The sequence below is a fragment of the Dunckerocampus dactyliophorus genome, chromosome 1, assembly GCF_027744805.1.
Source record: "Dunckerocampus dactyliophorus isolate RoL2022-P2 chromosome 1, RoL_Ddac_1.1, whole genome shotgun sequence".
Classification (NCBI taxonomy): domain Eukaryota; kingdom Metazoa; phylum Chordata; class Actinopteri; order Syngnathiformes; family Syngnathidae; genus Dunckerocampus; species Dunckerocampus dactyliophorus.
In genome coordinates, this window is record NC_072819.1 from 35,066,086 (window position 1) to 35,077,986 (window position 11,901).

The window sequence follows — 11,901 nt, forward strand, 5'->3', positions numbered from 1 at the left end:
GAAATGTGCCTCTCACAGATGCAAGCAGGAGACTTGTCTGAAGGGGAGGAGGGGGAATCTGCTCACCCTCTGCGGTCTATGCCTGGAGTGGGCCCGGGGTGCGGTGAGGGTGAAAGAGTGACCCAGGACGGAAAGAATAGGGCTGTAACTGTACCAGTGGTGGAGAGAGCAACCTGGACCAGACAGATGGATTTCATCATGTCATGTGTAGGATTCGCTGTTGGCTTGGGCAATGTGTGGCGCTTCCCTTACCTTTGCTACAAGAACGGAGGAGGTGAGCTTGACAAAGTCTTACTGAAAAAAGTAAACAGGATCTGATAACATGAAATTCTGCCTTACCGTTTTAGCTGACTGTGCAACAAGTTCATTTACATTTTGTTTCTATGGTCATCATATTTTTCCTCTTGCCATGAATGGCAACACTTGTAGCATTTGGAACAAAAAACACTTGTGTAATTATATAAAAATAGGTATTACATAATGACAGTGTGGTAGTTTAGGCTCCAAAGATCCACATTTCACAAATAAAAAAAGATAAACTTGTAAATTATGGACCAGTGAACCGTTATTTAGTAAGATCAAATAATAAATTGTATTCCCACAGGAATATCGTCTATTTGTGTAATACAGTGTGTTGGAGATTAAATTCTCTGGACCCTAATAAGGCCACAAGGACCACTTTAGTAAATTAAACAAATTTCACCTCCCCTTATGTGTTCGTTGATCTCCAATTATGAGAAGGAAAGAAGACTCACACTCCAATTGAAGATTTACAAAATGTGCTGAAAATAATTCAGACAGAATTTCACATTCTTCGGATATCCGGGCTAATTGTCTCTCCTCATGTCGTCCTACGGCTTCCGGACCAGAAGGAGAGTCGGACTTGATCGCTAGTCTACTTAGCCTTTTTATAATTGTTTTCCTCAGACCATTAGCGGCAGGGTTTCACAAGATATGTTATCCCTTTGGTTCTTTGACGAAGTGTGTGTGACGACAGCAGGTGAAAGTTGGCTTTTTCGCTCATGCGGTGACACTTTTCCCGCCCAGAATAGAACAGGCTTCTCCCAGACTGACGCTGTATTTTGGCTACACTCTGTGACCAAATCTGGCTGATGAAGCTGTTTTTAGCCAAGTGCAACCTTGGTTTTCATAGAACTCAGTTTTTGTCAAAAGAATATTGGTGAAAACAAATTTTTGTACACTTGTCTCGGTTATCGTACGACTAAACAGTGCGCCTAACAAACTAGTCGAGTGCCCAAACAAAGCATGCACACACTGGTGAAGCAGTCTCTGTGAAGAATGGATCGTCGTTCGTTTACAGTTGGAACACAATTGAGAGTTGTTGTGCGTCACTGCACCCTGAAGAAAACGCATGTTGATAACAGTGGTGTATTTCAATGTTTTGTAACCCATCAAATTAAAGGCATTGTATATTTTTCAAACCTGTTTTAGTGCCTGGGCCTAGATTTTTTATGCTGTTTTATTCTGATCATAAGTCTTCCTCCTTTTATTTAAACATTACAATTTGTTGAGGATTTTGTAGCAATGTGTGCAGAGGCTGACATCCTAGAAATCTTAGCAAAGCTACATCTGTTTCTGAAATACTTGGCAAAATCGTCCCATGATGCATTGCATCAATATATGTAAAGATTTTTGCCTTTAATTATTGGACATTTTATTCACTAACCCAAAAAAGTACACTATGTCGGTAAAATTAGTTTAAAAGGTAAAAAACGGAATTCTAAAAAATGGAAATTGAAAAAAATGAAATGGATTTCATAGAGCCTTCAATTCTTTGTTGTGATGCAGTCTTTTGGAGCAGTGTCTCCTCGCCAGATACATGTAGTTTTTCCTTCACTGGTAACACTGTGTGCCACCCTGCAGCAGAAACACTGGATTTCTGTCAGCATGGCATGGCAAGCTCCACATTGAAGCCACCAAGTTATGCTGGTCCTGATTGTCTAGGCCCATGTTTGCTCCAACATTTCATCCTCTCTTCTTACCCACTCAGCTTCTAAAACCTGTAGCACATTCTCTGTATATTCAGGCTCAAAAAGATAAGGTTCTGGATCCTCTTTTGTCCCAAATTAGTTGTGCTCAGCTCTCAAAAAGTCTGCCATAGCAAACACAGAATGCACTCTCTATACTGTTGATAGAAGTAGTAGTATTAGTTGCTATGTGCTCTGTGAAATCAATACACCCAGGAAAGACGTTCCGGTAATGCTTGTAAGTTAAAATGTTACAGCATGGTTACAGCACGTATATAAAATGCTAAGAATGCTTTATAGGCAGAATAGGTGGTATGATGTGGTATGTTTCAGACATGTGTAACAAGTTATATGAAGGAACATCACATGGTTACATTTGCACAATTCAACATGTCTGAAAAGGAATAGGAAGAAGAAGCTTATATTTAAGTACCTCTTCCCCATGTCTATTAGTGATAATTCATTCACACCCTAACTTTTACTTGTTGACACTTGAAATATTTAACTTTCCGACATTCGGCATTTACATTTTTTTTTTCCACTTGCTGTATGAAAGGATGGTGCTAAAAAAAATCAAGCAGCAAATAGGAGTTAAAATAATGACACTACAGTATAAACTTTGTGCAGTATTAAAGCATAATTTGCAAGTGCCAGAACTTTTATAAAGGTGAGAAGCACAACTGAATTCATAGATAAGTCTCTGTGTTCACCAACAAGTCTTCAATGATGATAAAAGTGATATAAAATGTTTATCCATTTTGTTCATCATTTATATGTATTTTGCTTTGTTTTTTTAATGTGAAACTATTCTTTACATTATTTCTTATAAGAAAAATGTATTCAGTTTTCCGACGTTTCGGTTTTTGTCTGACCTTTTGGAATGGATTAATGACAAAAACAGGTTCCACTGTACTGTTTAGCTCCACATGTCTTTCACTGACAATAATATGTATGCACATTTTGACAATTTGTTGGGATTCCTGTTGCAGGTGTGTTCCTTATCCCCTACTTGTTGATAGTTTTTTTTGGTGGCATCCCAGTTTTTTTCCTGGAAATCGCTCTGGGACAGTTCATGAAGCAGGGAGGGGTCTCTGCCTGGAACATTGCACCTCTTTTCAAAGGTACCTCTGAGTGTCAAAATAGTAAGAGTAAACTTGCACGCATTTTGCGGGGAGTTCGCGGCTAGTTCACATAAGTGGCAGGCAGATTGTGCGTTCTCAAAATTTTGAACATTTCAGAATTTTCTTTGCATACTGTCATGCATACTGTCACGCAGCCCCGCACAGTTTCCACATACTTAACACCTGCTTACGACGAAGTTACTCATTGGCATGCAAAAATTGCATACCACTGCAGGGACAAAATGCGTGCAAGTGTAAACTAGGCTTAAGCAGCGGAGTCCACTGATCATGTTGTCTTTGTCTGTTCTCTACCAGGTCTTGGCTTGGCTTCAATGGTGATTGTGTTTTTCTGCAACACCTACTACATTATGATTCTAGTGTGGGGTCTCTACTTTCTCTTGAACTCTTTCACCAACCCACTGCCATGGGCCACCTGTGGACACCCTTGGAACACCCCTAACTGCTCAGTTGACTTCTATCGCATTTGCAACAACAGTGCTGACACTGTTAAAGACATGAACCTCAACAACAGCTGTATGGAGACTGAGGGCAAGCGCTCCCCAGTCCTGGAGTTCTGGGAGTATGCCATCTCTTTTCATTAATTTGAGGGGCTGACTTTTTCTAAAAATTGTATTCCATGATCTCAAATTCTCAAATGGTAAGCCTTTTTTCAGTGGGCTCACTTTTGTTTTCTTCCTCATAGACACAAAGTTCTCCATCTGTCTGGTGGGATTCATCAGCCCGGTAACATCAACTTGGAGGTGATGCTGTGTCTCGTAGCCACCTGGGTCATTGTTTATTTCTGCATATGGAAAGGAGTGAAATCTACAGGAAAGGTTTGTCACATCTTAATAATTGATGACAACTTTTACATTTATGGTTACTTTTAATATGCTTAAAATGTTACTTGCAGGTTAGAGTTAGCGCCGGTTTCAGGTGATAAAAATCCAATAGTACCTAAAACCCCATTATCACATTGTTTCGAGCATGTTCCATGTAGTTTCAGGTATATACCCAAATATCCTATTCTATACACCTGCCAACAATGTGGATGATGAAAATTTAAATCTAATTCTGCTTTCGTACAATTAGCTCTAAAACTGACTGATATATTGAGAATCAAAACCATCAAATAAGCACAATGTTCACATTTGGTACCCCGAGGTGCCTCAGATGTTGAGGCTCAATGGATCCTACAAATGTCACCTTTATCTGCTTTATATATCCTCTTATTTCCTCTAGGTTGTATACTTCACAGCTCTGTTCCCCTATGTAGTTCTGGTTATTCTCTTGGCCCATGGTGTCACCTTACCTGGAGCTTTAGAAGGGATTATATACTACCTGAAACCAAACTGGTCCAAACTGGGAGAAGCACAGGTATGACTCATTTGTGTTTATTAATTTTAGGCAGTTTAATGAGAGAATATTTGAGTTTCTCATCAAATTCAGTGCTTCAAAAATTGTTACTCCTTACTGTAGGTGTGGATTGATGCTGGTACACAGATTTTCTTCTCCTATGCCATCGGACTCGGTGCTCTGACTGCACTGGGCAGCTATAACCGCTTCCATTACAACTGTTACCAGTGAGTTAATACCCTGTTTAGAAGCCGAGTATTTTAACAGCACAGTTACTGTAAGGAGGTAAACGTCAACCTGTGCAAGCTGCGGTGTCCTAATTATTCCTCAGTTCGTTCATGGCTGTTTGTGTAAACAAATCTACTCCTGAACCGCTGAACACCAAAGGGTGGATATCTGGCAAATGTCTACCCTTCTGGACTGATTTGAAACTGTTAAAACACCTCACTGACGAGCTGACGTCTGTGAAATTTAAACAAGATAGGTTGATAAACATGGTCGGTCAACATATCTATACAGGGATACGGCCAATAAGTAAATTTCCTTTTTGCTGTAGACCGAAAACCTTGGGGTTTGATATCAAAAGACGAATATGAGACCCGAGAGCAACTTTTTACCTTTAATTTCCATGTATTTACATCTGGATCGAAGACTTTTATTGAACCCACCCCATTTTTCATGTGAGCAAAAGTATTAGAACATGTCACTGACAGGTGTTTTGTTGCCCAAGTGTGTACTATTGCGTTACTTATTAAATAACTAAATAGCACTGAATGTCTACCCTAAGGTTTATAGGTTTTGCCTATGTAGATTGCATTTAGAGGCAAAAAAATTATATAAATGTGTCTATGGGTGAAAAACAAGCAATTGTGAATCTGCCAGTACAACCATTTGCAATGTCCTGAAGAAAGAAACCACTGGTGTCCTAAGTAACATGTGGAACAGGTAGACAAAGGAAAACATTGGAAGTTGGTGACAAGAACACTGTGAGAGCTGTAAAGAAAGACACTAAAACAACTGTTAGTGACATCAACATCCTGCAGAGGACAGGAGTGACGGTGTCACTGCTATCTACTGTTCATAGAACACTTCATGAACAAAAGTACATTGGCTACACCAGAAGATGCAAACCACCAATTAGCAAGAAGAATAGGAAGACAGAGGAGTGAAGATATGAGCCTAAACAATTGTGCGACAAAAGTTTTATGGATGGATACATTTTTTTACACTCAGCGCTGTACTTTTTGGCAAATTCCAGCCTGGCCTTCCTATTCTTCTTGCTAATGAGTGGTTTGCATCTTCTGGTGTATGTAGCATTTTTACTATGGTTCATTAAGTATACTATAACCATTAGATAGGGATACTTTTTCTCATGTGTAGAAGATATGGTAGCTTGTCTCCCAAAGCATCTGTAACACAACCTATACAGGGGAGCACAAATGTAATTTGCTAGTGACTTGATTGTCTTTCTGTTGCAAAGGCTGACTAAGGGGAATAGTCATGTTTAAACCACAGTAATATTTGATTGAACTTCCTGTAGAGATAAGTCTCTATAGACATTAGACATTTAATTATTGTGGTCTATATAGGAAGTGCTTTATTACCTCACCCTCCGAGACTTATTTTTATTATGCATGTGCATTAGTATTCCCTTAGGATCATGCAGAATGAATGAAGGTGCCCTATTGAATGAGTGGAGTTTGTATCTGCTGCATTTTATTAATTAGTTTAATAATTCATACTGTTGATAGTTATCCTGTCGTAAGTTATTCTCCACTGTGGCCAGAATGACTCACACTAAAGTTCAATTTGTTGTAAATTGCACGGTAGCAAAGCTGTTAAATGACAATCTTGAGTTTGTTAGTAGTTACTTTGGATTTTGTACATGTCATGATTAGCTATGGTAGCGTGTAGCGCTCCTATAGGCTGTGAAGACATGATGGCTTACGCATTCAATAAAGTCTTTATTAGAACAGAAAGGAGGAGCTCACACGGAGCAGCACAACTCACAAAAAGCTCTAAGGTTAGAGCTGCAAATGGTGGACGGTGGGGAACGAGAACATGGCCAAAAAGAATAATACAAGGACTATAAAAAGCTAAGAGGAATGCAGCAAGTCCAAATAGGGCATGAAAGCAAAGACAACGATCCGACAATTAGCAGAAGACACTCTTAATTGCAGATCATGCCCAGGTGCATACTCAGCACCCTCCAGTACACATCAAGTTGCCACTTATGGTCCACAACAGGAAAATTAATCATAAAACCAAAGAACAAAAGAGAAAATTAAGCTGGAATTAGGGAATCCAAACCAAAGTCCAATCAAGTCCAACCAAAATGTGTTTCACCCTCTCCCCAGAGTCAGACTTGAGATCTGCATTGCTGCATTACGATATCACTGGCATACAATATAGCAAAGCATATTTTCCCCGGTTGACATAACTCCTTTCTGTACCTCTTTAGGGATGCATTTTTGCTGGCTGCCATTAACAGTGGAACCAGCTTCTTTGCAGGCTTTGTCGTGTTCTCTGTGTTGGGCTTCATGGCTGCAGAGCAAGGTGTGGACATCCTTAAGGTAGCTGAGAGTGGTAAGAGTACAGCTTTTCCAAAGTGGATGTAGAGTGTCAGAGGTAGTATAGTCCCCAGATGTTGTATACTCATGACTGATGTTAATTTGTAGGTCCTGGCCTGGCCTTTATAGCATACCCCAAGGCTGTGACATTGATGCCTCTGGCACCATTGTGGGCAGTACTCTTCTTCTTTATGTTACTTTTATTGGGCTTGGACAGTCAGGTAAGATGGGTTAGGCTTGACCTCTTAGTACCATCATCTTTTCTGTTTTTTCACCTCCCATTTCCCTTCTCATTCAGTTTGTTGGGGTAGAGGGTTTAATAACTGGAATCATGGACATGCTTCCTCCTAAACTTGCTGAAGGCTACCTGCGGCGAGAGGCAGTAACAGGCATCTGCTGTTTTATCTGCTTCATCATTGACTTGTCCATGGTCACAGAGGTAGAATTTTCTTTAACTCTGTGATTTATAGTTGGTTTTAGATTGTGGACGGATGTACAACATTTTGGAAGCTAACAGTAGTGGCGGTGTATGTATGATTGATTAATTGGTTTGGCCCTAGACGGATCAAATCAATATCAACCAAACACCAACTGCAACATATAAGAAAAGAGGCAAAAATATCCATCACCGTTTTCCAAGCCAAAGCTGATTTATGTGGATATCTTGTGCCTAAAACTCAAATATAATAGGCCTACTTTCATGGATGACTAAGAAAAAAATATTCACATTTGAGAGGCTGAAATCAGGATATTTACATTTTTAAAAGGATTCATCAAATACCAAAACAATTGTCAATTAATTGGATAAGTAATTAATCAGCAATTAATTGTTGCGGCTCTAGTTGTTTTGATACTGCTCCTCAGTTAAAGGAAAGTTTGGGACTAAATGTGTATTATCGGAGGGTGTGGTGCGTCTACCATCAACTGTCCCGACTATTTTTCCTAAGACTGCACTGACGCGGATGCATGGAAACAACAAATCAAAAATCCAGAAGATGTTCAGCCATGCGGCCATGGCTGTGTTTAGTTGAGTCTGCTCCTCGACGTGACGTCATAGCATGGCGGCCGTTCTGAAAACTCCCTGCGGGGGGTTGAAAATCACAAGTTCATTTGACTCGTATTTTACAGTTGTTTACTGGTGGATGACAGCATTTTATTACGTGAGTACTTTTCTTTTTTTTTTTTTCAAAAAATTTTGGTGATGTGCACTTCTAAATGTTTTATGATGTGCATGAGAACCTTGAGGATCTCAGCTGGCTATAGCCAGGATGGGGCCTCTAAAATACATTGGGGTGGAAGAAGCAGGGCGGCCGATTCTCTTAAAGGAAAACTGCACTTTTTAAAAATTTTGCCCATCCACAATCCTTTATGAAGCATAATGACACGCCTTACCCTTTTCTGTGGATTCCTAAGAGAAAAAAACACTTAGCATGTGGGAGCTAACAATGCACGTAACGGAACACACCTATTTTAACTATAAAGCCCGAAAGAAAACCCTCCAAAAAACGTCATCGCTGTTCTGTTTACATAACTGACCTGTAAATAAACCAAGCTACAGAAACTTTGTTATTCTAGCAGCTAACACAAACTACTTTTCTAGTGTAGACACAGTGCCTCACGCCACTCCAAAACAACGTGAATCACGTTGAATCAATATCATGGTAACTTACTCGATGGACAGTTGTCCGTCTGGTCCAGCAGGCCTGGGGCATCTTTTCCAGTTGATTTTGAGTACCGTAGGTGGAAAAGGTTTTCTACCACGGCATGGTTTGTTAACACTAACAATTCTTTGTTCGTTGTTATGCAATCTCTTGGAGCAATGTCCTCCTCGCCATACAGTATACTTGAAGCCTTTCTATCAATAGTAACACTGTCGGCATGGCTTGCCAAGCTCCACATTTACACCACCAAGTCATGCTGGACCTGACTCGATTGCCCCCAGTAAAATATCACCGTACTTGTTTGATATTCTGCACGCAGGTTAGTAGGAACTCAGTAACATGGTTAAGTTACACTTTGTCTATTCTGCATCATAAAAGACTCTCCAACAACAGGATATGTGTTATTGTTTTTTTCATGAGCTTTTAAAAACTAGAATGTAAAGACACTTCAAAACATGTATGTTCAAGCTCAATGGTTTGATGTTTATATACTGGATAAAAATAGCCATATGAGAAATTCATAGTAAAGTAATTCATAAAAAGTTCATATAATGTTAAAAAAAATCATAGCTATTCAGATATTCATACATTTCATCCAAGAACTTTGGTTAGCGCCCTCATTTAAACCATGCAAACTTTTATGACACTAGCTCTGAAAAGAATCGGAATCGAGAATCGTTAGGAAGTGGAATCGAAATGAGGAATTTGAACCGAAATCGCTCAAATTTAAACGATGCCCAACCCTATACATGATAGTGTTTAAAATAGAATAGAATGCCTTTTATTGTAACTGTACTGTGAGACAGGTAAGACATGGAAAAATATATAAACAATACTGTATTTATAACATAGGCCAGCAGAGAAGTCTTTGCTGGCCCTGACGGCACACAAATGTGCTACTCACATCTACGTGCAGTGAGGTTCATGACTGGAGGCACTGATTCCTTTGGAGTTTTTATTTTTGTTAATACAGGTTGCCCATTAAAGGGGATAACCAAAAAAATAGAATAATTACAAAATTATTTTGTTTTTTTTGTTTTATTTTGTTTCAGATACGTCTTAGACCCAAGACTCATTTACTTTTTTCATAAACTGAAATACATTTGTGTATATTTTATTTGTATATCAAGTACATGAAGCCTTTCCTTCTCCAGGAAAAGTTGAGACTATGTTGTAAAAGTCTGATCACCTCCTGCTGAGTTTGGGTATATAATCCTCCATCTTGGCAGTAAAAACCATTAATTCTTTCAGCAAAGCATAAACATATATTAAAATGCAGTTGACGAGAAGGAAAATAACCACAAACGCTGGCTTTTCCTCTGTGGAAGGACATCACTTTGACAAACAAGACTAACATGCATGACTGATCTCATTTGGAAACATGAAGATGATTTGAGAATTTGTTGGAGTGCAAAGTTCTTAAGCTATGCGACTGTTCACTGTTATTGAAGTAACACTGGGCCTTGCTTAATGCTTAATTAGTACAGAATTGGTAAATGCACATTTCTGACAAAGCACTTAAGTATCTAAAAATTAGCAGCTGACTGAATGAGGCCAGTTGTTTGACATGGTATGAGAGTCATTGGAAAACTATTATTAGGTCACATATAAAGTTTTAACTTGAAATTCTCAGTGTTGATTACGCACTCTTCCTGCCAGGGAGGGATGTATGTCTTCCAGTTGTTTGACTACTATTCTGCCAGTGGCATCACTCTGCTGTGGCAGGCTTTCTGGGAGTGTGTGGTGATTGCTTGGGTCTATGGTGAGATAAAAGCTCTGCATGCAGCGCATCTCTTCTCAGCACCAACAATCATATGATGACGTAAAGTTTTGCTATATGATTGTGTGACCTTAACAGGTGCAGATCGTTTCATGGATGATGTGTCTCGTATGATTGGCTATCAGCCCCTACCCTACATGAAGTGGTGCTGGTCCTATATCACACCCCTTGTCTGTGTGGTAAGTTATATTTTATTTCCACATTTTTTGCACCGTGGCAGTATCAAATATTGGACATTTACTGTGTGTGTGTGCTTCCAGGGAGTCTTCCTATTCCATGTGGTTAACTACAAGCCCCTAACCTACAACAATGTGTACACCTACCCCATGTGGGGTGAAATATTTGGCTGGACATTGGCTCTTTCCTCCATGCTTTGTATCCCACTTACTGTTGTCTACAAGTTACTGTGCAGCAAAGGATCACTGCAGGAGGTCAGTATGTTTGTCTGCATGTCCAGACATGTTTTTTTTCCATGTGTGTTTATTTTCAACTGTGTATTTAAGTGATATATATATAAATGATATATAATATGTGTTTTAAGTATATTTTAAGTATGTAGGAATGTGTCTACTTGCATATGGCTCCCCTTTGTGTGTGTTATTTTAAGTACTCAATGGACAAATGTAATGAAGCACTCACTATGCATTTGGATATGCAGCGGTGGAAGCACCTCATCACACCACTATGGGGCAGCCACCACCTGGACTATCTTACCCCAGAGGAGGCCAAACTGCTGCCTCCTGCAGGTGCCAAGAATGCTCATCTCTCCGAAAGTGTCATCTGAAATTGAAAGTGTCAAAATTGTCATAAAACACAGCCAATGTCCTCTTTTCAATATCAGTAAACGCCACACTAATTCAACAAGTACTAGTGAATGATATACTGTACACCTAGTTTGGTAAAAGCAAACTGCACATTAAAATGTTGAAGGTATGGAAAAACATGTAGGCAGATACCTCCCACGGACCTATGCTTGTCAACTATGTTACACTGTAATATCGTCTCGCTCACTTCCAGTTTTGAATGTTTAAAATGCACAAAAAGACTGTACCATTATTTTGGACCGATACTCACAAAAATGACTTAAAGCTTTCCTTTCACAGAACTCCAGTTAATGTGCACTCTTACTGTTTTTTGTGTTTTTTGGTCACTGTCAATATGAAAAAATATGGAGTAGGCAGATTTGGGTCACATGACGATGATCACGCCCTATTATACTGTATGCCCTTGCTTGATAGGGTAGTTGGGTATGCATTTTGATTGGCTGTGGCCGGGGCAATTAAAAGTGACGCATGTGGAGTGATGATGGTCACTACAGTACTTAAGAAGCCTTGTTTTGTTCCACATGTTCAACATGTAATGTCTTAGTTATTATGTGTACCGTATTTTTCTTACTATTGTCTCTCCTAAGTCATACTAGTCAAA

General features: G+C 39.4%; 1 protein-coding gene across 1 annotated transcript; it reads left to right on the top strand.

The window, feature by feature from the left end:
• Nucleotides 1–11,780, top strand: LOC129183248 (sodium- and chloride-dependent creatine transporter 1-like). Its single transcript, XM_054780294.1, has 13 exons — nt 1–274; nt 2,978–3,109; nt 3,425–3,689; nt 3,813–3,945; nt 4,352–4,486; nt 4,589–4,692; nt 6,927–7,051; nt 7,144–7,256; nt 7,334–7,474; nt 10,356–10,458; nt 10,555–10,655; nt 10,737–10,907; nt 11,135–11,780. The coding sequence occupies exons 1-13, from the start codon at nt 4–6 to the stop codon at nt 11,258–11,260; spliced, it is 1,920 nt and encodes a 639-aa protein (XP_054636269.1). The 5' UTR covers nt 1–3; the 3' UTR covers nt 11,261–11,780.
• Nucleotides 11,781–11,901: the final 121 nt, after the last annotated feature.

Bases quoted from the DNA above. Each gene is read 5' to 3' on its own strand.
- LOC129183248 (XM_054780294.1), top strand. From the start codon at position 4: ATGTGCCTCTCACAGATGCAAGCAGGAGACTTGTCTGAAGGGGAGGAG. The intron at 4,487-4,588 runs GTATGACTCATT...TCCTTACTGTAG, and splicing joins CCAAACTGGGAGAAGCACAG to GTGTGGATTGATGCTGGTAC. The intron at 7,257-7,333 runs GTAAGATGGGTT...CTTCTCATTCAG, and splicing joins TATTGGGCTTGGACAGTCAG to TTTGTTGGGGTAGAGGGTTT.